At 28.4% G+C, this 27,723-nt stretch overlaps 1 protein-coding gene across 1 annotated transcript in view; it reads right to left on the bottom strand.

Annotated features, from left to right (window-relative positions):
* The window catches only part of LOC117180549 (collagen alpha-1(I) chain-like), a 188,524-nt gene that overhangs the window by 41,753 nt on the left and 119,048 nt on the right, over window positions 1–27,723 (bottom strand). Inside the window, exons 3-13 of the mRNA XM_033373045.1 lie at window positions 27,665–27,709; window positions 24,888–25,109; window positions 22,565–22,627; window positions 12,771–13,004; window positions 12,239–12,400; window positions 11,517–11,643; window positions 11,282–11,431; window positions 11,029–11,205; window positions 8,232–8,396; window positions 4,415–4,764; window positions 358–610 (exon numbers count right to left, since the gene is read on the bottom strand). Of these exons, the coding sequence (XP_033228936.1) occupies window positions 358–610; window positions 4,415–4,764; window positions 8,232–8,396; window positions 11,029–11,205; window positions 11,282–11,431; window positions 11,517–11,643; window positions 12,239–12,400; window positions 12,771–13,004; window positions 22,565–22,627; window positions 24,888–25,109; window positions 27,665–27,709 (1,948 nt within the window). The remainder of the gene's footprint in view (window positions 1–357; window positions 611–4,414; window positions 4,765–8,231; window positions 8,397–11,028; window positions 11,206–11,281; window positions 11,432–11,516; window positions 11,644–12,238; window positions 12,401–12,770; window positions 13,005–22,564; window positions 22,628–24,887; window positions 25,110–27,664; window positions 27,710–27,723) is intronic.

The raw sequence follows: 27,723 nt of genomic DNA on the forward strand, positions 1-27,723 counted from the left end.
ATTTCGAACCTACAGTTCAATAATTTAAAAGCAATAAAGAAAACTAAGCAGTTTTTTCTCAAACAATTACCAATCTTTCAGTTTTTACATTTGTTGCAAAAGAAAACTCCGTGCATTATTCAAATGTTATTCTACTCAAAAATGTAATAAATATTAGAAATTTCAAAAATCTCAGAAATAATAATTTTTTATACATTTCGGAAATAAGAAAGTATGCGTATATAACAAGAGGGAGGGAACTTTTTAGGACACGTGTATTTTTTTAGTACTACTCTCCGGCCAGCTTGTACTGAAAATTTACTCTTCGAAAAAGTCCCGCTTTTCCTTCTTGGCGCATGATATACTATTTTTTCATACCTGCTTCTCCCGGAAATCCTTTTATACCCTTATCGCCCTTTATGTCTTGGAAAAACGCTGCTCCTGAATCTCCTCGTTGTCCTTTGGCTCCTACGATTCCCCTTTCACCCTTGAGACCATCTATCCCAGGAATACCTTTGTCACCTCTTAACATATGCTTTGGTATTAGAGCAGGTTCTCCTTTCAATCCAATAAGACCAGGCATTCCATCGTAAGCATCTTGACCAGGAAATCCAGGCTCACCGTGTTTACCCTATATTCATAAATTTAATCTAATTATTATCTTAATAAATTTGCAACAACAGAGTTGCTTTTCATTTGATCGCTGTCTACCCAGTAAGAAAAGAAGAATAGAGAAAAATTAATATTTTCAGATTTAAACGAAAGAGTGAGACTTTTAAAATTTTTTTTGAATATGCTAATTTTCCATCGAGAGAAGTGCCCAACGAAATAATAGGTTTATCTCCGAAAGCAATTCTTCTTTATTTCCTTAACGATTGACACTTGTGTTGTATTCCATGCAGGCGAATATATTTTCTGCCATTTAATTCCTCTTAATCCGATTAGTAGACACACCTCTCATGGTTATTTTTAATTCCATACTTACATGCTGCTGTATTTTCGACTTATTTAATTTCCCTCAATAAGCCCACAAAATATGTGCACTTTAATAGATTCAATTCCTCCGTGTGCAACATAAGTTCGGAAATTTCAATTTTTTTGTTTAGGTTATTTTTAATTCCATACTTACATGCTTTATTTTCAATTATTTTAATTTCTTCTAATCTATCCACAAAATATGTGCACATGCATAGTTTCTATTTGTTTTTGTGGAAAATAAGTTTCGAAATTCCAATGTTTTATCTGCGATAACGGTGGAGTAGTTTTAGTTATAATATTTTATATTCTTTAAACAAATTATAGATTTAATAACATAATAAATAATAGTAAATTCATTTAATAATGTTGTGCAAGGTAAACAAAATTAACTTATCTTTAAACAGAGTTATAAAAATATTCTTTCACAATATTACAAATTATCTCTATTAACATAATTATTTTATATTTATAACTGATCGATTAAAAGGACTAGGTTTTTCGTCTCTTAAAGTGACATTATTCTTTGTCTTTCTATTCTTTTTTTTGCATTCCTTCATTTTTTAATTCCTTTCAATACGCCTCCATTAAATTTTTCTAAGTAGATTAAACAGAATTGATTTTGCTTTTTTTTCTACTCCTTGGTGGAACTTTCGACGAAGGAAAATTCACGTACTAATGGAAATTAAGATTCTGAATTTTTCTGAATTTTTATTTTCTTACCGGGCACCTATTTGCTTCATCCCCACTACCCAGCTTTCCCGCACACAACTGAGTGACCTTGACATTGCTGCCCTCAACCCTTATATCGCCCGAGTTAGGCAGATTCCACTGTCCATTTGATTACCGTCTACCTATTTGCTTTACCCTACCTACCAAACTTTCCCTCACGCAGCTGAGGGACCTTCAAACTGATGCAACCAACCCTTTCTAGGTGGGGTTATTTGTACTCAATGAAAAATAAAACACGAAACATAACCTTTTTAATTTTGAAATTAATAATTTTAAAATATTGTATTCGAAATCTGTGATTTTTTACCATTCCAACGATATGTTACTTTCCTTACTAAGTTGAAAATCGAAATAAGTGTACTGTTAGAAATTTCTGTCTTAATTTTGTGAAACGTTTTCGGAAGTTTTATGTTGTTATATGTCTCGTAAAATTTTTATAAGTGTAGAAAAATTTAGTTACAAGTTACTGTATTTTCAGATCGAATCACGGAATTTTCTATAATACATTGCATCTGAAAATTCCGAAAAACGTAACTTCCATTTTTCGGACATATCGTTGGTATCGTCAATAATCGTAGAATTCGAATATAGAATTTCAAAGTTACTAATTGTAAAATGAGAAAAACATATGTTTTTCGTATTTTATTCCTCACTGAGTACAAATGTGACGGCCACTTAGCTGCATGAGGGGCTATTGGAGAGCGGGGGTAGAGCCAATAGGTAGATGGCGATCAAATGGGCATCGCCGGTTTTGTTACAGGCCAGAGAATTCTGGAAAGTCAGGGAATTCTATGGGAACACAGTCTTTCCCCTATCGCCATGTGTTTATCCTTCTTTAAATTCCTCATTTTTCACTTTCTTCCAAAAACTTTCCCCTTTAAACTTTAAATATATGATAATTCCGAAATTATTAATCAAGCGTTAGAAAGATTGAGGGATTTTTCAATGAACTAATTCTAACTGTAATGGAATTAGACTTAGACAAGAAAATATTATGTTTTATTCGAGAATTTAGCTTATTTGGTAGAAAATTAAACTATTTGGTTGAAAATTAACTTTTTGTCTCAAATTAAACTGTTTTACACAAAATTTGTATTTTGAAATCAAGTTCAACTTTTTGATGACATACATGTTTATATTGCCTGAAGAATCTTTTTTGTTGAAAATTCAACTCTTGTGTTGAAAACTCACATTTTTTTTCAAATTTCATCTATTATAGTACAATTTGCATATTTTTTGGCTAAAAATCCAATTGTTAGGTTCAAAATAAATCTCTTTTGGCTGAGGATTCAACTATTTCGTTCATTTTATTTGCAAAACCTTTTTTTTGATTGAAAACTTAACTATTTTCTTGAAAATTATTTTTTTGTGCGTAAAAAATTCGTCTTCTGTTGCAAAATACAAATGGTTGTAGTAAAAAATCCATCTTTTTAATTGAAAATTCATTTCTTTGATTGAAAATTCTTCTTCTTGGTGAAAAATTAGTTTCTTACTTAAAATATAATTATTCCATTTTTCGTAAAAAATTGATATTTTTAGTTGAATACACATGTACTTTGTTAAAAATCGTTTTTTTTTGTTAGAAAAGTAATTTTCTTTAATATACATCCATTTTTTTAATTCATCATTTTAGTTGAATATTCATTTATTAGGTTAAAAAAGTGACTATTTTATTAAAAAATAATTTTTTTCAATTAAAAATTATAATTTTAAACCGAAAATTGAACTATTTCAGTTCATTCAAAATTTAACTATTATAGTTGAAAATTGAAGTATTTTTTTTAGTTAATGTTCTTTGGTAGAAACTGAATATTCTTGTTTGAAAATGCCTTTCTTTGGTTGAAAAATCAACTATTTTATTGAACATATCCATTCTATTTGGTAGAAAATCAATTTTTTACTGAAATTTAACTGTTTCACTTTTTCTTAAAAACGTATGATTTTTACTTAAAAATTCAACTATTCCGTGGAAAAAATGTAATTCTTTGTTTGAAGATTCATCATTTTATTTCAAAATTGATTTAATAAATTTGGTTAAAACCTCGTTTTTTTTAAGTTTAAAATTACACTTTTTTGTGAAAAGCCTTATTTGTTTGGCTTTAAAATTCAACAATCTTTTTGAAAATCTCTCTTCTTGGTTTGAGAATTAATCTGTTTTGGTTGAGGATTCAATTATATTGTTAAAAACTTCTTTTTATTTTTTTAATTGAATTATTTTTTTATTAAAGTTTAAAATATTTTTTTCTGGAAATATCAAGTATTACACTTATATTTGAGAATGCATTTTTTTGTTTGAAATTTAACTATTTTCTTGAAAATTCCTTCCTTTTTGGTTGAAAATTAACTTTCTTGGTTAAAAAATCAATTAACCTTTTTTCAAAAATTCATCTATTTTGCTGAATTAGCAATAATACTTTAAGTTGTAATATATGTGCATTAACTTTTTTTTTTGTCAAAATTGTCCTTACCTAAGACATTTTAACCCCACCACCCTTCTTTAATCTTTAAAGATAAAAGTAAGACTACCAAACCCATCCATCCCCAAAATCGTCTTCCGTATTTTGTGGATGACCCCCTAAAAATTTCTGTATGACTTTTGTCATTTTGTAAAATTTAGGAACAATCATTTATTATTTATTATTATTTGTTATTATTCATTATATTTTAAAAATATTTTATCATTTTTTTCTCCAATTTTCTTTCAGATTTGATCAAATACAAATATTACCTTTTCTCCCTTGGGTCCATCGAATCCTATATCACCTTCTGGTCCAAATCGACCTTTTGATCCTGGAAATCCTTCTGGACCAGGGTAACCTTTGTCACCCTTGTCTCCAGGTGGCGCAATTGTTGCATTTCTGGGTGGCCAATAAACTCTTCCCGGTTCTCCTTTAGGACCAGTAGCACCCGCAATTCCAGGTCGACCACTGGTACCTTCTAGACCTGCTGGACCTATTTCTCCAGGATTTCCTGGAATGCCTTTTCTTCCTCGGGGACCTGGGAATCCGGCATATCCAGGAGTTCCTGAAAATCCTGGTCTTCCAGATTCTCCTTGTTCCCCCTTCAATCCAGGGAGTCCTGTAAAGAATGTCATTAATAATAATTTAGGAAGCTCGGTTCTCACATGCGGACAACACCAGTTAGACCAGTGGTAAGCGAGCGTGCGTGCACTGCGCACATACATTGTTTTGCGACACCCCTATCTTCCTCGCCGACGGTTGTCCGTAAATGAGAGCCAAGCTGCGCTAGTTAGCTAACGTCACATTAACTGTAATTCACTCTCTGATAACAATTACACTTTAATTATTTCATTTTATTTACTCTTTATTTTTTGATTACTTATTTATTTTTTATTTACACTAGCACCATCAATCGCGCGCATGTAGTTTTTCCATCTAAGGGAAAAATTATTTTTCATAAATAATACCAATTTTAAATAACTATCTATTTGTTAAACGTTTCTGAAGAAATAAAATCGAGCTTAAGTTAGATTTTAAGATCTGAGAAAATGGAAATAATTATTATTAGTTTGTTTTTAGAATTATATAAATATAGATTTATCAAAAATTCTCGAGAAAGTTCACAAACATTTTGAAGATTTCTGATTGTAGAAATAGAATCTAGAAAAATGGTAAGAAAACTGTGTTTATTTAGATATTCAAGACTTTTAGAAGTTTGGGAGAATTTAAAAATATCTGATAAATTTTAAGAAATCTTTTGAAGTCTTACAATATTTTTGATATCTTCAAAACTTCTGAAATTTCTGAATATCTTTTAGACTGACTCGAATTTTGCTTAATATTTAGAATCTTACAGATTGCCTTCGACGTTTTTAAAAATGTTTTGAATTTTATATAAACTATTTTGGAATCTTTTCAAAACTGTTAAAATAAGTGTTGTATTCTCTTGAAATCTTTTAAAATTCTAAGAAATTAAAAAAATTGCTTTGAAATCTTGTAGATTATTTTCTAGCAATTTTGTAAATCTTCTTGAATATTTCCTTAAAAGGATTTTTTCAAAACTATTCATTTTTCAAAATAAATCTGCTAACATTAATTTAAACGACAGGCAAATGACTGTTCCTTTAATGAATAATACTAATAATAATACTCTAAAAATTATTTTAGATTTTCCTAGGAATCATCAGAAAATTTTTTGACTCTTAAAATGTTTTAAAATTCTAGAAAAGCTTCTTCATTTATTTCCAAATCGACACTGTGAAAAATATTGCTGAAAAATATATTTCGTTCTGTAACTTTTTCCTATGATTGTTGTGGAAAAATTACACGTTTCTTGTAAATTGACAGTGATTATTAAAGGAATTTTACCATAAATGAATGAAATTTACAATGAACGTGTAATTTTCCCACAACAATCATAGGACATAAAAAAACCAGTGTTCGTTGTGGGAATTTTACACTAAACTGTAACTGAAATAAAAATCTAATTTCATGAGGTTTATGTAAACTCCCAAAGATTAGTGTAATTTCGCACGCGGAGTGTAATACGTTTTACAGCAGCGATGTATAATTGCATAATCCTTGTAATTCCGCTGTTGAACGCTTGATGTCGTTTCGCGTCCATGTTTTGATCTTCTATTATAATCAATAACCCGCGAGTAAATTCAGTGCGAGATTGTGCCAAATTTTGACGGCATTCGGATAATCGTGCATTGTGATGGGTTGAGCGCATCAAAAAGGCAAGTGCAATGTGTTTTACATGAAAAAAGTTTGTTCGCATGTTTGGCATGCTTGCGAAAAAAATAATTTGGAAGGTTATGGCTGTTCAGGCCGCAGTTGTCAGAAATTATAATTTCTGACAACAGCAAACAGCAAACCAAACAAAAAGTTTAATGTTTTCTGCTAAATAAAAAAATTACTCCTTTTATTTATATATCTTATTTTTGTTCCGATTTGATTTAATTTAAACGTACATTATACGATTCAAAATACCCGGGCTTGTCACTGCGCATGCGCATCCTTTACATGCGGCGTTTTGCAGCGTCACTGGAATTTCACAAGGAGAATGTAAAATTCCATTCTTCCAAAACTGCTTTTTACCTCCTGTGTGCTTTTTTAGACTATCGTGTTACTTTTACCTAATTTTGGTAATTTCCCACAGTAATCGCTGGTATTTTTTTGTCCTATGATCTTTGTGATAAAATTACATAAAACTTTTTACAGTCTACATAAATCTAAATTTTGTTTTTAATTTTAAAAAATTTTTCCAAATTTTAAAGTATGTTCGATTCTTTCAAAAACTTCTAAACATTCCAAATATCTGTCAAAATGATTCGAATGTTTCGAAATTTATTTTAAAATGTGAAAAATTGAAAATCCATGGAAATGTTTATAAATTTTCTGAGTACATATTCTCTTATAATTAATTTTTTTTTAATAAATCGTTTCAAATTTTCCTAGGATTCTTATAAAATTATTTAATTCTTCTCAAACTCTGTAATATTCTCAAAAAGCTTTATAATTTTTATATGAAAAATCATTCGAATTTATCTTATGAATCGTAAGAAAATTTTTGTATTCTCTTGAAACGTTACAAAATTCTGCAGGACATACAAGTTTCTTGAAATCTTCTAGATTATTTTTTGGCAATTTTAGAAATATTTCGAAATGGTTAGAAATTTTTTTTCAATTTTCTCTGGAAACCTTTCAAAATGATTAAAAACTTTCAGAACTATTTTTCGCGATCTTCAAAAATATCAGTATTTTTAAATTGTTTTAAATCTTTATAAATTTTTAATTAATTTTACTGTCTTCAAAACGTTCACACCCTCTGAATGTTTAAAAAAATAATGTGAATTTTTCATCATAGCTTTTAAAAAATTCTGCATAAATTTCTGAACCTTCTGAATATCCTTCAAAACTATGAGATTTTTTCCAAAAATTTAAACAAAATTGTGAAAATTTAAAAAAAAAGTTAAAATTTAAAAAAAAAGTTAAAATTTCTTACATGCTCTAAAAATGTTTAAAATTATTCGAATATTTTTGTGAAATATTCAGGGAAATCTGCATAAACTCCTAAACCTTCTAATTTTCGTTAAAAATCACGTAAAACTTTTCCTAAAATAAAAAAAAAAATCTGCTTGAATAAAAAAGTTGCCTTAAAATGTGCTAGATTCTTTTATTGACAATTCTGGAAAATCATTTGAAATGCTTTAAAATATTTTAAATCAATTCTCTTAAAATTAAAAATGTTTAAACATATTTTAAAAGTTTCCTATACATAACAGGAAAAACATCAACAGTTAGAATTAATCTCTTAAAATAAAACTTAAATCATTAAAAAATTTTCAGAAATCTTATTATCAGTGCTTCATAAATTAAGCTATTCTAAATTTTTGGTTATCATATAATTGATATATGATAAATGTCAAAAACATAATTATTTTGTTATATTAAAAAATTATTTGCAATTGAGATATTTTCTTTTATGAACAATGTTTAGAAGCAATTGAAAATGAATTGTATATTGAAATAAAATTAATTATTTGTAAATTCTGTTTTTTAAACGGAAAAAAAGAAACTTACCTGGTGTGCATATGCCACAGTCGTCTCCTCGTATACCTTTTAGCCCATTAGGACCTGGCAAACCTGGAGTTCCTGGCTCTCCTGCAAAACCAGGGGGTCCCGGAAGTCCATGTTCTCCAGGTGGTCCCCGAATCCTAACACCTTTTCCGGGAAAACCTTTGTCTCCTATTTTAGAAAAAAAATCATTTTTGAAAAACGGATTTGGAATTTCGCTAATTATTAATAACTGATACTTCACACTCTCTCCTCTATTCCCATTCTTCCAAGAAACTACCGCTTTTTCTCGTTTTTCTTTCGCTTAAATGTAAACTGAATTAATAGGAAAAATCAAACTATTGGCGGAAGATATATAAAAGTAGATATATTGAATATTTAACTATTACACTTTTAGTTGAGATTTAATCTTTTTTCATTGAAAACCAACTATTTTGGTGACTGTTGATTTTTTTTTTCATTATTAAAAATCAATTTCTTGAACTGCAAATTCGCTATGTCATTTTCAGTTTAAAATTGATACTTTTTATTTGAAAATTCATATCTCTGAATTGAAAATTCAACATTGATCAAAAAAATTTATATTTTTGGATTAAAATTCAAGTATTCGGATCAAAATAATTTTCTTGTGTGTAAAAGTAATCTTTTTGGTCGAAAATTCAACTATTAAGTTGGAAGTTTATCTGCTTTATTAAAGTGTCTTCTATAAAGGTGTTCTAGACCTGTGAGATCCGAGATGCACTCGTCAGCTAACTTCACAATTGCTCTAATCCGCTTCCTGTTTATACTCCTGCAGATCTTCTATGTAGAGTTGAGACAAAAAATCAATAGACTCACACAAACTTGTCACTGTGTATCGCGATTAGTCCGGAAACAGAAGTCCTCGTAAAGGGCGTAAAGGTTTTATACGATTTCACGTGCAATGCTTCCATTGAAAGATATATGACTGATATACGTCTATAGAGGGGATAGGAAGGTTTACTCGGTTACAAATGGTTACAAATGGTTTACAAATGGAACAGTTAAATTTGCAACAACAAAAATATAGTTTTTAACCAAAAAATCTACCCGCTTCGCGGGCACATTCTCATGGCGCCCTATGGGCGCGGCACGCTTCGCTCGCAAGTTTGAGCGCGCCTAGGGCGCGGGACGGTTGAATCTCACGCTTCGCGCTCGAACATAATTACACCTCGCGCTTCGCGCTCGGATATTTATTCTTTGCATTTGGAATGCTTGAAAAAAAACTTTATCAAAAAGATCTCTTTTAGATGGCAGTATTTATATGCGTCTTCATATTCTGAATTGTCTACTTAATTAAGTATAGTCAAAGATTAAGTTTTTGAAAGCTCTGCAGGCTTTGAGGTACACATTCTCATCGTGACACTCGCGCTGCGCGCTCGATTTCCGACAGACATTTGTAAACAGGTTTTGTTGGATTTTTTTCTCGTAACTTTCGTCGTTTTTCCACACATTTTTTTTATTTTACTTTTTTCAACGTTATTTTTCACGAATTAAACAAAAAGTACGTAGATCTTTCTTGGGATAACCATTTTTGTTAATTCATCTTTTTTTGTATCCTACATAGTTTGTCCACAAAATGGAATTTTTTATTTTCCATTATTATTTGTGCAATCAAAATTTGAATTTTCGATTTTTGAAGAAAATCCAAAAATTGCTTATGATAATCTTGTAGGGATTTCAAAAATAAATGTTTTTGTTCTCTTGACTTTTTTTTCATATCGTGCGTTTCTCGGTTTCAAATTTTGATTTTCGGTTGATTAAAAAAATTTTGAAAACGCTATAACTCTAAAAAATTTCTTTTTATCGAAAAAGTCATAAGGATAAATTGTTTGTTTTTTTCAATACTATAAATATCCGTACATATAATTTTCAAATTCAGAAAAAAGTGGTCTCAAAAATTTTCAAAATACGCTCACTTTTTGAATTTTTATCAAAAATGGCTGCTTAACGAACTCGTCCTTTCTTTTAGGACCTAGAAAAAGTATGCCAAAGATGGATTTGATTCGCTCATTTTTTCGAGAGTTATCGTGTTTACGGACGGACGGACGGCCGGACGGACAGACAGACAGACGCCATCGTGAAAACCTGATTTTCGGATTCAGGGGCTCTCGAAACGTGGAGATCCGTTGAAAAAGTGTGATGTCAAATTTCCGACAATTCTAATACTTTCTCAATCATAAATGATGAGAATGTAAAAATGGACTTTTAACAAAATAGTTGAATTTTTAATCAACAAGATCAATTTAAGGGCGGAAAAACTAAAGGGAGTAAGCGCTATTGTCGGAATTTTACACGGCGACGAAAAAACGTTCGCATTTTGTTATTTCAAGCACCAAAGAATGTTCAATTTTTCATACGTAGTTCTAGCGCATTTACAGTAAAATTTTCATAATACGAAGTACTTCGGGACAGAAAAAAATTTGAATTATCGAAAGAAAAAATATAAACGCACATAATTTGTTTAAATACGTTTATAATACGTTCCACAGCACATAATATGAATTTCCGATGACTTTTAAACAAAAAATGGAATAGTTTTTTCCGAATATTTCTATTTTGATGTGTGTCATATAGTTTTGATATTTCTTGTTATCGTTTTATATTTTATTCTTCCATATTATAAATTTATTGTGAAATTTGGTTTGAATATTGCGCGTTTTCATCACTTCTGTTTCCGGTTTAATCGCAGCCAATCAAGAAAGTGGGAAGTTGTGACACAACTTTATCTAGAGGATCTCTAGATATCCCTATGTGATTATTGTAATCATGAGGTTTAATTTACCTGGTGGTCCATTATCACCCCGATCTCCAATGAGTCCGGGGAATCCATCGAAGCCTTGCTTTCCATCTAGTCCACGTGGTCCCACTACAGTAAGACCAGGATGTCCCTTTTCACCAAGTGGACCAGGAACACCTGGATAACCTGGAGGGCCAATGGGTCCAACTTGTCCGGGCATTCCTTGAATGAAAAATAACATCATTTGAAAATAAACGTCAAATAAAATCCTAATTTGATCTGGATTTTTTTTAATTACCATCGTCTCCTCGTTCTCCCTTGGTGGAAGGTCCCGGAGCACCTGGTTTGCCGGGAGCTCCTGGTGGTCCTGGAGGACCTGCTGGTCCGAGATAACCAACATTTCCTGGAGATCCGGGTGTTCCAGATTCTCCTTTTTCACCAGGTGGACCTGTTAGAAAGATGTTAGTATTAATAGTAATTTTTAAGCATCTTTAGTTCGAAGTTTTGTTAATAATTTATTGTTTTATAATTACCTAAATCTCCTTGAGGTCCTATACTTCCAGGTACCATTTCGTCGAGTTCCGGTATGTAAGCTCCCTTTTCCCCCTCTGCGCCTTGCCTTCCTGGTAGCCCAGGATTTCCTGGTTCTCCTGGTTCACCCTGCAAGGATAAATCAATTTCAAGAAAATAATTTAATTATTTATTCCCAATAATAGAAATAGAAAATTACTTAAATGATGAAATTCCCGAGATATAAAAATCCCGAATTTGACAAATTGCCAAATAAGAAAATTTCCGAAGAGTTTACAGAAAATTCCCAATTTACCATTTTTAACACGCATTAACAACTTTAGATCAATTTTAGGTTATTAAAAAATCTTAAAGCGGAAAATGAATGTTTTGAACAAAAAATATTAGATTGTATATTAGTTACAATATTATATAATTTATGTTAATATTTTTCGTTAAAAATTGTAATTTTTTATGTATGATAAAAATAGGAGTATACATTTGAAGAATAGAAAGAGTAGTTTAAAGTATTGATAAATTTGAGTCGATATAAATTATAATTTAAAATTTCAATTTTTTCGCGCCACGATGACGTCACTTAATTTGAATAACCTTTGACGTCACACTTTATTTCGCCAATCATAACAGGTATTATTATCGTTATTTAAAAGATACAATTTTTTTAAATAACTGTTGTCACACAAAATTTAACAATTAAATATTAATGTTGTGATATTCAACATACGGTAGAGCCATCTGATCCTGGACGTCCTTCGAATCCAGGAGCTCCTTTCTCTCCCTTTTCTCCGAGAGGACCCGGTGGTCCAGAAACTCCCTGCTTTCCTCTGGGACCATCGTCACCTTGTTCTCCCTTTAAACCTTTTAAACCTGGTCTTCCAGGAGGTCCCTAAAATATTGATTAATATTGTTATTAATTTTAGATTAATCTAGAAGTCTCGCGTTGCTTATTTAAGCAACATGTTCGTTGTGCAACACCGCTCCGACACAGGTAGCTGAGCAATCTCTCTAGCAATTACCCTAGGTGAAGAGCTTCGCAAAGTCATAATGTAATAGACCACACAAAAATACGTAAATTGACTGATAACCCTATAGTTAGATCCATAATTTTTACACTCATCACAAAATATTAAAATTCCAGATAATAAGAAACTCGAATTTGTTGAAGTGTTTTTAAATTTCTCAAGGAAATTCTAAATGCAGAATTAAATCATAAATTTGAAAACTTAATTTATATAAAAAGAAATGTAAAATTTTACCTGTGGTCCTTTAACACCAGGTAAACCTTGTCGGCCCATACTTCCTTCGTCACCTTTAGGTCCTGCGGGACCTCGCTCTCCTTTCGTTCCTGTCGTGTTTCCCCTTTCAAATGGATAGAAATTTGGTGCAGGATCTCCTTGCTCGCCAACATCTCCTGCCATTCCTTTTATCCCGTAAACAGCGTCACCTTCTTCTCCCAGAGGACCCTTCGCTCCAGGATAGCCATCAAAGCCCTGAAAATGGTTTAGTATGTTTTTCCAAATTTTCCAATTTTTTACTTTATATTTTAATTATTCAATATATTTTAGAAGTTTTAGGAACACACAATTAGCTTTCGAAAAAATGAACATAATTGTTGATGATAAAACGCTCAATTTTGAAAAAAAGACTATTGTGAAATTAACATTTCTGGTAAGATTGAAATAGAAAAGCTTTTGAAAATATGTAGACAATTTTATATTTTGAAGATGTATTTGTTTAATTTAGTGGGTGCCCTATTCATTCAAAATAATAAATAATTCATTTCGTTTTTGGTGGTAAATGAAGTTGTTTACCTCAAAATTTAACTATTACATTTTTGGTTGAAAATTGATCCTTTTTAGCTAAAAAATCAGCTATTTGGTTGAAAATTCATGTATTTTGTTTATAATTCATCTTTTTTGGTAGAAAATTAATTTTCTTGGTTTAAAAATAAACAATTTGGTTAAATTCTTTAACTCATTTTTTGGAAATTCATTTATTTTTAAATATTCATAATTTTAGTTGATAATTCATATCTTTGGTTGAAAATTTAATTCTTATACTGAGAATTCGTTCATTTACGTTGAGGATTAGGTTTTATAACTGAAACTTTAACTATTCCATTTTTGGTTGAAAAATAAATTTTTTAAGTTAAAAATTCATGTGTTTTGTTGACAGATCGAATTTTTTGATGGGAAAATTAATCTTCTTGGTTAGAAAATCAACTTTTTGGTTGAATGCTATGAACTTTTCTCTTGAAAATTCATTTTTAAATATTCGTCATTTTAGTTGAAAATTCATCTTTTCCGTTGGAAGTTTAACTATCTTTTTCAATATTCATTTTTTTATGGTTGAATTATAACTTTTTTTATTTTAAATAAAAATTTTTCGTTTCTGAAATATTAAACATTACATGTTTTGTTAAGAATCTATGTTTGTGCTGTAAAAAAATCAACTACTTGGTGTTAAGTCGAATCTTTGAATATATTTGTACAGTGAACTCTTCAATAGCCGTCACTCAGCCGAGCAGTCAGGTGTGAACAAACAAAAGTGGATCAGGCTATAATTAGTTCGTTGCTACCAGCCCCATGCATCGCCCCCACTTTTCTGTTTTATTACGATCCGGAGGGGAATTGTTGGTTAAACTAATCCAACAGATGGCGCCACAAAAAGTAGGTCTGTCCTTTCCATTGAATTGCATTAAGATAAAGCAAAAATAATTAAAAACTTGATGCTGTTTGCAAATACATTTTGAAAGCAGTTCGAAATTTATATTTTTGTGATTTATTTTGCTGCTAAAAGTGCTTCACATTAATGTAGGAATGACATTTAATAACAAAAATAATTTTAAAGCTTATAATAACTATTGTTATAAACAATTCTTGTGGCAAAATATTATAATTTGAGATTTTTAAAATTATTATTTTCTTCAAGCGCCAAGAAGACTTCAGGTATTCCCTGAAACAATAAATATTTAATAATATTTGATAAAATATAACAATTTAAATTTGTGTAAATACATTAGATAAAGAAATTCTAAATTTTGGTCCTTTTGCATAGAAAATTTTTTTTAAATAGGAAAAATTTTAAGCTGTTGGGCGAATAACTGCTAGTAACAAAAATATGTAAGAAGTTAACAATAACCATTGTTATGAATAATTTTCGTGACGAAATATTGAAATGTAAGGTTTTATCCAAATTTTTATTTTCTTTAATCTCTACAATGGCTACGGATATTCTTAAAAAATGTATCTTTGATCATATTTAGTGGAATATAACAACCTACATGTTTATAAACAATTCACATAAAAAATGTCCCAATGTTGGCAGTATCACTCGGAAAAAGTCATGTTTTCAATCGTAATAGATTGGAAATGAATCATAATACTGTATGCTAAGATTCACTCAATACAAAATCTTTTGACAATAACCCATCCACTTGGCCATCAAAGAAAATTTAAATTTGATAAACCCTTAAGTTTAAATATTTTGTTACAAGGACTGTTAATAGCAGGGGTTATTGTTAACTCTTCTAATATTTTTGTGACTAGCAGTCATTCGTCCAATAGCGTAAAAAAAATTCCCAGTGCAAAAAAATTTCCAGTGCAAAAAAAATTTTCTATGCGAAAGGGCAAATATTTTAAATTTGTTTACCTAAATTGTTTACAAAAATTTAAATTGTTACATTTTAACAAATATTATTAAATATTATTTATTTTAAGGAGTACCTGAAGTCGTTCTGGCCATTGAAGGAAATTATCATTTGAAAAATCTCAAATTCTAATATTTTGACACAAAAATTGTTTATCACAGTAGTTAATATAAACTTTTAAATTATTTTTGTTATCAAATGTCATTCCTATACTAATGGGAAGCACTTTAAGCAAAAAAAAATTTCTCACCGATAATAAGACTTTGTTCATACTTTGACTGGAAAAATTATTATTATTAATCATTGACTTTTTTCCAAATGATTCCCTCAAACATTTTAATTACAGTTACCACTACTCTTCAAAAATATTTCCTTCAAAACTTGAAATTATAAAGATTTTAAAGAAACAAAGATTCTTTACTTCGTAACTTAAGTTGCAGTCTTACATATTCTAATTATTATTATATTTATATTGGATATAAGTAATATATTTTTCATTAATTTTTCTGATCATGTACATGTTTTAAATATTTTTGTCATTGAGGTTTTAAATATTATTAATTTTTTCATTAGCTACATTAATTATTTCAACAGTAAATAATTTTGTTTAACTTTAACAAATAATAAAATCAATAATATGAGCAAAATAAATCACAAAAATATAAAGTTCGAACTGCTTTCAAAATGTATCTCAAAATTAAATTTTATTCATATTAAACTACATATTTTCATGACTTTTTCTCTTTTGAAATAATTAGTAATAGTTTCTCTTATTTTTTCATATATTCTTTTTTGTTTATTTGCAAAAAGCATCAAGTATTTAATTATTTTTGCTTTTTCTTAATGCAATTCAATGAAAAAGACAGACCTACTTTTTGTGGTGCCATCTGTTGGCTTAGTTTAACCGACATTTCCCCTCCGGATTGTAAGAAAACTACTACTAAATACACATACACGGTCGAGGCAGGGGGCTGGTTGCCACCCACAGTCAGCCCCGCAATCGGCGCTATAGAAGAGTTTCACTGTATTTATTTTTGGTTTTATAAGTTAAAAATTCAACTATTTGGTAGAAAATTCACGTAATTTGTTGAAAATTCGTATATTTTCCTAAAAAATTAATATTGTTTATTGAAAATTCATAATTTTTGCTTAGGGTTCAACTTTATTGTTAAAAGTTCTTAATTTTTAGTTAAATTCAATTAGTTCAATAAGTCAACTTGTTTCTCAAACATTAGATTTTTTAGCTTGAAAATTGACCTATTTTGTTGAAAATCCGTCAATTTCAAATCATTATTTTTCAATTCCTTACACAAGTTTAGTTTGTGTAAACATCTGTTTTTTATGTTAGTTGGGAAATGATCCTATTTTCAAGACGATATGAGTTCTTTAATCAATGATAGCAATAAAATGATTTGCTTAAATAACTTGATAATTGTATAAGTTATTTATTAATAATTTAAATTTTTAGAAAGTCTGAAATATTTTAGATGCTACTTTCGTTTCAAAAAATATTCTAAGAGTTCAAGCAAATTGAAGGTGTTTATCAAACTTATTATATTATACTGATTTAATGCAAAATAAATCATTCATGCTAACAAATTATTTTATTGTTATTTATTAGAAAACTCATAACGGCTAGAAAATATGTTCATTTCGCGACTTACCTGAAAAAAACAAACTAAAATTGCTCAAACAACTGAAAATTAGTTCAGAGTATTCTTAAAATATCGATTATTGATTATTTATGAAAAAGGACTATAAAAAATCGACAATAAACAGAAAAATTACGTAAATATAACATTTTATATTTATGGGGTTTTCATTGGGGACTCATAAGAGTGGCATATAGTCATTGAACCTCAAAATTTACGATTGAGTTTTATTTTCTGAAGAATTCTGAACAATATACTGAAATACAGAATTATTTGTATATCATCGCGTTTAAATACTAGATTTCCAAAAAAGATTTCTTATTAGTAATATTTTTTTAATCAGGATCTTTGCGGTTTGCATAAATCAACGTCTACATTCCATATCGCTCCGCGTGGTCTTTAGATGGTGTACAGATCTCCATCGGGTTTGATTGCTGCACAGATCTTTAATTTTTTATATTTTTCTCTTTTTCGGATGTCAATCCACAAATTTGTTACAGCCGAACAATTTTAATTTTAAGCGTTTCAGTTTGTAATAATTCTAGTTTAAGTGTTTTTATTCAGAAATTCTCAATTTCGAGATCGAAAACTGAATTTGATTAATAAATAAAAATAGTACATATATCATTATAGATTTATTTATTAAATTACTTATAAAAAGTAATAAAAGCGAAGATCTAAGACTTTGGATTAAAAACTATTTGATTGACTTCTTAATTGAAAGTTTGAACTAATTACATATTAAATATTATTAATTTATGAAAAGGATTTAATTTGTGGCAAAATTTTCTCCCAAGAAAGCTAGGTTCCTGTATATCTCGTGTACTTTGTCAGCGAATAGCCGACAGTCTGAACATATTCGGATTACATTTCAGCAGGGCTGTTTCGTTCATTGTGAGATGATCTTGCATCGTCCGCCATGAAGGATCTGACGTTGCTAATCTTTTATCCACGAACGCGTGCAGGTAATCGTAGTCGTTCGTAGTCATATGAATGTAGAAAAATTCTCTGAACACAGGTTTATTATTATTTCAATAGGCTAAGCATGTCTATAGAGAGTCTTTACAGTTCATCTTAAATGATTAAAAATGCTTTGTGGATTCAAGTTTTATTGTAACTAAACACCCTTAAAATCCGATTTTTTGGCCAAAAACCGCGTTCTTTGTCAGGTACATGTATAAAATAATTTCTAACTGAAATTTTCAACAAAATAGCATGAATTTTTCCCTTGAAGATTAAATTTTCTTCGAAAATAATAGAATTTTCAACCTAAAAACCAAAATTTCAACAAAAAAGTCAATTTGTAACCAAATAGATTAATTTTTCGTAAAAATAATAGAATTTTCAGCCAAAAAGTGTGAACTTTCAACAAATTTTTTTCTTTTCTATGAAAAGAAAAGAATGGTAAAGTAGTTCAACTTTCAATCAAGAGCATTATTTTTCTACCAATAAGATGAATTTACAACAAAATACATTAATTTTCAATTAAATTGTTGAATTTCTAATCTAAAAAGGCGAATACTCTTGAAAAACGTTAAATTTTTATTTTTTTCAACCAAAACGCTGAATTTCCAACGAAAATGATATAACTTTTAAAAAGATTGTTGAATTTTTAAGAAAAGAAGAAAGATTTTCTACAAAACAGTTGAAATTTCAACTAGAATATATGAATTTTTAAAAAAAGTTCATATATAATAAAATAGTTTAGTTTTCTACCAAAATAATAGAATTTTAACCAAATAGTTCAGATTTCAACGAACGAAATGGATTTTCAACCAATAAAACGAATAGTTAGATTCTCAATCATGAGTAAGTTTCTACCAAAAAAGTCAAATTTACAACAAACTATATAAATTTTGAACCAAATTGTTGAATCTTCAAACAAAAAAGGTTAAATTTCTAGAAAATTGTTGAATTTTCAACCAAAAAGTTAATTTTCAACCTAAAAGTTGAATTTTCTACGAAAAAAATATAATTTTTAAACCAAAAAGACGAATTTTCAATACAACATTGGAAATTTTAACCAAAAAGATGATTCCTCAAATAATAAAACGATATTTTAATAAAGCAGTTCAACTTCTGATGGAGAAAATTAATTTTCTATTAACAACTCAAATTTACACAAAAAAACATACATTTTTAATCAAATTGCTGGATTTTCTAATGAAGAAGGCGAATTCTTTAGATAATATTTAAGTTTTAAATCCGGAAATATAAATTTTCAACTAAAATGATACCTTTAAATCAAATAGTTCAATTGTTGACGAAAATAACAGAGTTTTGAACGAAGTATTCAAATTTTCTAATAAAATTCGAAATAAAATAGGAAAATTTTACCCCAATGTATGATTTTCTAACAAAAGTTAATTTTCAATCAAATAGTTTATTTTTCTACAAAAATAATAGAATTTTCAACACAAAAAGATGATATTTCAACAAAGTAGATCAGTTTTCAATCAAAAAGATTTATTTTTAATTAATAAAATGAATTTTCAACAAAGTAGTTTAATTAACATTACGAGAGGATTGCTTTTCTTCCAAAAAGAGGAATTTTCAAGAAAACAGTTAAATTTTTAATCAAGAAAGAAAAAATTTCAACAAATAATTTGCGTTTTACAATGAATGTATACATTTTTAACAAAAAAAGTTTATTTTTAATTAAATTGTTTAATTTTCTAAGAAAATAATAGAATTTTCAACTAAAAAATGAAAATTTTCAACAAAAAAAACAAATATATAATAAAGTTTAGACCAGATTGGTGAATTTTCAGCTAAGAACGGTCAATTTTCAATTAATAATTTAATAGTTACTTTTTCTATTAAAGAAAGTCTTTTTCAACTAAAAAAGAAGGAATTTTCAGCAATATGGTTTAATCTTCAACTAATAAAATTAATTCTTAATAAAACAGTTCGAATTTAAAATATTCATTGATTGTTCCTTTTATCGCCTTGAAAAATCATGAAGCTAAAATCGAAAATCTTTCGATGTTTTCCTTTTTCTCCCGATTTTTTAAATTTTAACAAAAATTTTATTCCATTTTTGGAATTCGAATAAATTTTGGCTGTTAATATATTAAAAGTGCGTTCACTTTCACATTTAATGAGATTTTTTGTTTCGAATCGGTCAAAATTTGTCAGTTATAGAATTTTATGCTAATTTAGCAGGTGAATTCTTAAATACAGCGTAAGCTGATATTATGAAATTTAAACTCGTTGTTCGCTGAAGCAGAACTTAGTTCTAATAGTAAAAAATATCATATTATATAAAAAATACTACAAATAGCGTTTAATATCTCAGTCAAATTTAAAAAAATTCTTATAAAAAAAATTTAATTTCACGCGAATGGAAAATGGCGAAAATACTTTATCACGGACTTCACACTCTTTCCCCTGTTTTCCTCTTTTCCTGTTTAAAAAAAATATTCCTATTTACAACTATTTTAATGAAATTTCCCCTTTTTTATTTGTTTTCATTTTTTTTTAAATGCGAACAGAATGTTCTTTGAAAAGTATCCTATTATATTTTTGGTTCAGAATTTATCTCTTTAGGTCAAAAATTATTTCATTTAGTTGAAAATTCAAATTTTTTTAAAAACTCATTTATTGTCGGAGAAATTTAATCCTTTTTTGGTTAAAAATGCAATTAAATGGTGGAAAATTAATTTTTTTTTGGTCATGGATTCATTTTTTTCGATATGCTTTTTTGGTTGAAAATTGAACTACGTGGTTGAAAGTCGAGCTACTTTGTTAAACATTTACCTTTTTTTAAATAAAATTAATCTTTTTGGTTCAAAATTTATCTTTCTAGTTGGAAAATTAAATTTAGTGAAAAATTCATCCATTTTTATTGAGGATTTAACTATTTTATTCAAAATTTGTCTTTTTTGGTTGAAAGTTCAAGTATTTGGTTAATAGTTGAACATGTTCGTCAAAAAATAATTTTTGTTTATTAAATATGTATAATTTTTAAAGAAAAGACATCTCTTTAGTTGAAAATTGAATTATTTTGTTTTGTTCCTTGAAAATTTCATTTTTCGACTTTTAAATTATAATTTATATTTTTTATTTACAAATTGAACTATATGCTTCAAAGTTAAAGTATTTGGTTAAAAATTTATTTAAAAACATTTTTGTTTGTTATTGAAAATTAAACTATTTCGGCGGAAATTTTAACTACTCAGTTGAGTATGTACTTTTTTTAAAAAATTGATATTTTAGGAATGAAAATTCAACTAATTTGTAAAAAAATCGTCTTTTTAGCTTGAAAATTGTACAATATGGTTGAATTTTTTTACTTTGAAACTTTTCTATCTTTATGATTTAACTCTTTGGTTAAAAAATCGTGATTTTAGTTTAAACTTCATTTTCTATAGTTCTAAGTGTAATTCTTTTTGTTGAAAATTCATCTTTGTTTTGAGAAAAATAATCTTCTGGATTGAAAGTTTATCACTTTGCTTGAAAATTGAACTATTTTGTTACAAGTTTATTTTTTTTTGTAGAAATTTTTTTTTTTTTTATTGAAAATTTACCTATTTCATTTTTGGTTAAAAATTAAACTATTTGTTAAAAAATTCATGTACTTTGTTGAAAATTGGTCTGTTTTGGCACAATATGAATCTTCTTGGTTTAAAATGAACTTTGTATAGAAAATTCAAAATTTCCAGTTAAAAATTCAACTGTCGTCTAGAAGAAATTTCTTTTTGAATTGAAAATTCAAGCGTTTTGGATTAAAATTTAACTTTTTTTGTTTAAGAAATCAACCATTTGTTTTCATATTACTCTTTACATGTAGAAAATTCAATTATTTGGTTAAAAATTCAACTGTTTTGTTTTAAATTCGTTGCTTTTGCTTGAAAGTTCAACTATTTAGTTGCAAATGCAACTATTTGGTGGAAAAATAGTTGTTTTTTTAAACTGCTACTCTTTTGTTAAAAAATTAATGTTTCTTAGTGGAAAATGATCTATTTTTGTTTGAAATTTATGTTTTTGGGTTTAAAATTCAACTCTTTTCTAAAACAGTCGACTTTCTAGCTTAAAAACTAAAATCTTTTTTGGAAAAGTCATTGCTCTTAAACCAGTAACTACATTAATTTGATTTGAATTTAAAAATAATTGATCCCCATATTATACCCCCTTTTTCAAATCGCTCAGCTTCTCTGTTTTGTGAAGTCTGTGATTATTAAAAAATGATTTACCTATTAATTTAATATTGAAATTAAGGTTGCGACTGATCACAGATAATTAGGGGAGTTGGAAAAGGGAATGAACTGGTCATCCCGAAATTTCGGGAGCGTTTCAAAAATATTTGACTACTTATCCCGAATTTCGGGATAAGATACTTCGTTAAATTAAATTAAATTAATAAAATTATATTAGATTAAATTAATTTAAAAGTTCTAAGGATTGAATTTTGAAAGACTAGTATTGGCTTAGAGCAAACCAAACTGATCTGAAATCATCTCTAATTGCAGTATCAGTTTGAATACAGTAACTACTTAGAAATTGTCTCACAAAGTAGACGTCTATTTTTAGGATATTAGGTCACTTTCAAATTACACTCTGGAATTCCGAATCAGTTTTCTAAATTGGAAAAGTGGATTCAGGCTTTAGCAGATCATGGTCTAAAATCTGAATTGTTGCAAGGGTCAATTGAAGACATTCTTCTTTAAACAATTTTCCAGAATCTATAAATGGAACATCTCCATATGTAGACATAATATTTATGCGATTCCGATCGGAGAGCACTTACTGTATCTCCTCTTTCTCCTGGAAGTCCCACGTCTCCTGTGTATCCAACTGATCCTGAGTAACCCTAGAAAAACATATGGTTTTCAATTTATTAAAAGAAAATTTTATTGGGATGGATGGAGCAACTGAAAAATTCCAAAAAATTTCATTTCCGACACTGCTGAATTCCCGAAAAAGAAAATATTTGAAACAGAAAAATTCCGAAATTGTACAAATTTCAAATAATACAATTCCCAAAAATGTTTATAATATTACCGAATTTGACAATTTCCAAATTATAAAGTTTCTGGTAAATTCCCGAATGTTAGCAAATAAAAAATTATTCTTTAATATTTTATTATTCGGGAATATTTCAATTCGGAATTTTGATACTTCGAAAATTTATCAGTTCGGGAATTTCCAATTTCAAATCAAACATTAAAAATTCTCTTGAATCGCAATATTTCATTATTGCATTTTTAATACATTTAATAATATTTATTAAAATTTTTCAATTGTTCAAATTAATGAATTTTCTAGTGTCGGGAATATAAGTGCAACATATTTTATAATTCGGCAATTTTCTATCGCGAATATTATTATTAACGAATTTTTGAATTCGGTAATTTTATAGACTGTTCAGGAATTTTATTGTTCGGGAATCTTTCAATTCAAGAATTTCATACTTCGGCAGTTTTATAATTTCGGGAATTTTCTATTTGGAATATTGTATTTTTCGGGAATTCTGCAGTGTCCGAAAGTCATAAATTAAATTGTTTTAGAATCTCGCATTTAAAACTATAATTTTAAATTAAGATTATAGAATATTTAAACATGATAAATATGTTATCAATCAGTATCATGTCATTTAGTATCAAGTGACATTCAAAGTGACTGGATAGGTTTTTTTGTACTGAATAACGTGATTTCTGTCAAAATAAAATAAGTGTCATTTTCACCGTTAAAAATTAAAGAACATTAATTAATGTGAACCATTAAAGTTTATTTATTCTAAATATTTTGAAATTTGTATACTTTCTCAAGCTTTCTAAAATTAATTACTTCAAACTTGAAGCATTAAAAATGGAGCAATTCCAAATTTCATTTCAAAATGAAAAAATTCTTAAATTAAGAACTTGAAACTAAGTCATTAAAAATAATAAATTTTTAACTTGTGCATCACTATTTAAAAAATGTCTTTTAGGGTTTCGTATTCGTAAGCAGAAATTCTTATAATTTCGGTCAGGTGTTCGTTTGTTTTAATTTATTTTCAGATGGAGAAGTAGAGTAGGGGTTAGTTTCAGGAGGGGCAGCAGAGGAGGGCAGTATGTACGGGAAGCTATTAGGGGAAAGAAATTATGGTAGGAGATGAGGGAGTAGTAATTTGGTATAGAAGTGATGTGATAGGGAGATTGAAAAGGGTAATAGCTAATAAAAGCGGAAGAGAAATATAAGAAGGGAGTGGGAAGGGGGAGTACGGATGATGAGGCTTCAATAGGGAAATTATAGGGGGAGGGGAAGATGAGATAGGATGAGATTCGGTAGGGGAGGATAGGATAGAAAGTGGCGTGGGAGTGTAGGGAGATGAGAGCGGTAGGGTAAGATTTTGGATCAATCTATTACAAACACTAAAATTTCCAAGTGAAAAAAGAATGGAAAAAGTAACAATTTTGAATACTATATTAAATAGGCTATGAAATTCTTTTTTGTAGGCGCATGTTGAGTGTTCGTCCGTCCGACGTACTTTTTTGAAAGCAGAGGAAGAGAAAGGAAATTATGTGGAAAGTATAGACAGTAAGGGAAATAAGGTAAAGCGCAGTATGAAAAGTAAAGGGAAATGAGGGGAGGGTTGTAGAGGAAGTAAGATGAGGGTAAGTAGGCTAAGTGAGACGAAATAAGAGGAGGGTAAGTAGGATAAGTAAGGGTAAAAGAGGGGGGAGAGTAGATAAAGTAGGAGAAATGAAGGAAGAAAAAGTTATGGAAATGAGGAGAGAGAAAGTAGGCGAAGGGAGGGAAAGAACGGGATGGGAAGTAGGTAAAGTGAGTGTAAGTAAGCAGTAGAGATAGTAGAGTGTATAATAGATTAGTGTAGTGTAATAGAGTGCAAGTAGTATCAAAGTAGTATTAAAGGAGAGTATTAGTTTGGGAAAGCGAGGAGAGGGGGAAATAGTAGAGGAAGAAGTTGGAGAAGGGGAAGCGAAGGGTGAAATGTGGGAAGGGAAATGAGGGAATAAAGGGGGTAAGGATAGAGAGTATGGAAGGAGGAGGTTCGAACGACTAATTAACGTCTTAATAGGCTACGAAACCCCCTTACAGCGCCTGCTTTGTCTAATTTTTATAATTACCTGTGGTCCATCTGTTCCATGTTCCCCACGAATTCCTTTGATTCCTAATGAGTTGACACCACCTTCTCCAGGTTCACCTACAGGACCACGATTTCCTAGAGGTCCTACAGAACCTCTTTCACCATAATGACCTGATCTTCCAGGTGCTCCCATTCTTCCATCTGTTCCATTACAACCGTCCAATCCATCAGGACCTCTTACTCCGGGAAATCCTATCATTCCCTAAATTACATATTAGGAATATGTAAGAATCATTTCTTCTATCACTCGAAAAAAATAATTAAAAAATTATGAGAGTGACAAATGGAAAAGGACGATTTGATTTTTCGACTCTAAAAAACAGAAAATTAAAAAAAAAAAACTACTTGTAATGTTGGGAATAGAAGGCATTTTAGGGCCATGTTTGAAAACGATTTTAAGACCATTTTTTTTATTTTTGAGGAATAAAAAGTATTAGGAAAACTATGAATGTTTTCAAAAGATATTTAGAAGTGTTGCAAAAATTTGAAAATAATTTAAATTTCGAGAAGTTTTCAAAAAAACAAAATACACTTTTTTTTAAATTTCGAAACAAATGTTAAGCTTTTTAAGAATTTTTAAAGGTTTCAAAAAAATAAGCAAAAAATTCTAAAGATTCCCAGTGAGCACACAATTTTAGAACGTATTTGGAACGTCCTAACAAAGTTTTTTGGACGTACAAGTCAAAAGACGTTATTTGAACGTTTTAAAAACTGTCCTAAGTCAGAACAAATATTGTTCTAAAAATGTTTTATGTTCGAATTACGTCTTTATAACGTCTGTGGAACATTGTATGTTTATGGAACGTTATATGGACTGACTCAGGACATTTTTAAGCCGTTCTGAAGATGTTCTTTTACGCTTGTGCCCACTGGGTTCCTTGGAAATTTTCAAATGATTTTTTATTTTGAAAAATGAATTCTAAAACAAAATAGAAAAAGATTTTAAAACATTTCAAAAGATTTTCCAAAATTTAAAAAAAATCTACAAATTTTAAAGCATCATGTCCCAGTTTTGCAAGATCACCAAATTTGATAGAATATTTGAATAAGTTTAAGAGTTTTTATAAAATTTCAGATATAATTTTAATTTTAAAAGGATTTTTAAAAAATTGATACCAAATATAGGTTTTTTAAAATTTTTAAATAAAATTTGGATACTTCTTAAGAATTTTATAAGATTAAAAGATAATAAAAAAATGCTGTTAAGATTTTCGGAAAAATTTTTAATGATGTCGATTTTGAAAAAAATAATTTTAGGCGACTTTCAAAGAGTTTGGAAGAAATAAAGGCAATTTTTTGAATTAAATAAATAATGTAGGAAAAATTAAATCATCTAAAAATATATTTCGAGGGTTCAAAAAGGTTGAAAAATAATTTGATATTGAACAAAATTTTAAACAAAATATAAATCTCTGGGGATTTTGAAAGAAATTCAAGCATTTCGAGAATTTTGAAACGTTTGAAGTAAATAAAAGCTTTTTTTAAGATTCCTGAGACAATTTTTAATGATTTTTTATTTTAAAAAATTAATACTAAACGAAAATTGAAAATAATGTTTAAAAAATTCAATTTTTTAAAATCCTGTAAGATTAAAAAATTTCAGAAAAGTTTGATTAAACTTAAAAGTTTTTGAAAAAAATCTTAAGAGAATAGTTTAGAAGATTTAAAACAACTCAAGTGCTTTCTAAATTTTTTCAGGAAGATTTTGAGAGATATACAGGTAATTATTTTAATTTTGCGGTATTAAAAAAAATTTCGAATCGTTCGAATCATTTTAAAAGTACGAAAAAATTGCGAAGCTTCTGAAGAATTTTGAAAGGTGTTTAAAAAAAAATTTTTTTAAGAACCCTGACAAAATTAAGAATTTTTATTATTAAAAATAAATGATATTTGAAGAAAATTTTCAAAAAATTTAATAAATTAAATTTTTTTAATTTGAGAAAAACCTGAATGATTTTAAGGTAATTTTTAACATTGAAAGCTTTTTCAAAATTTATGAAATAATTTGAGTCAGTTTAAAAGATATTTAGGAATTTTTTATATTTTTTAATTTCTTCCAAACTTCTAAAAGTACTAAATATCTTTTAAACTGACTCGAATTCGTACAAAAATTGGTAAAATCCTGTAAATAACAAACATTTCCTTCACAATTCCCAAGTATTTGAAATATTTGAAATGTTCTTCAAATTTCATCAAGAAACTGATGAAAATTATATTTATTTGACTTAAAAAACAAATAAATGACATATCTTTAAAAAATCAATATGTATTCACGTTTTTTTTTATTTCTAGTAGGCTTAAAATTACCATCTTCAACTGAATCCTTTAAATTAAATTTTATCATCTTTATAATTAAATTGTATGCAAACTGTTTTTGTAAATTTGTATAGGTTCCAATAACTTTTATAAAGTAACAGTTGAAACTATTAATAAATAAAAAATAGTTGTAGTTGGTCTAAACTTAATTAGTGGAAAAATCAATATAGATTTAGAAGGCGTATTCTTTTAAATTTGCTTATAACAATTATCGTAGAAAATTATTAAGCAATTTATATAACTACCTATAACTTTTACAACTTTTTGCATCAATTGCAGTAAGAACATACTTCTCATAAAATTTCACAAAATGAATTTCACTATAAAATCCAATTAAAGATGTTTCTATTTATTAAAAAAAATGTCCAGTTGTTCCTAAATTAAATTTCTTTAAATTTTATCGAAAAGTACTTTCAACACGTACAAAATTTGCATACATACCGCTCTTCCAGAGTCACCCACAGATCCTATGAGTCCTTGGTCACCCTAAATAAAATGAG

This window comes from Belonocnema kinseyi, chromosome 9 (assembly GCF_010883055.1).
Source record: "Belonocnema kinseyi isolate 2016_QV_RU_SX_M_011 chromosome 9, B_treatae_v1, whole genome shotgun sequence".
NCBI lineage: Eukaryota > Metazoa > Arthropoda > Insecta > Hymenoptera > Cynipidae > Belonocnema > Belonocnema kinseyi.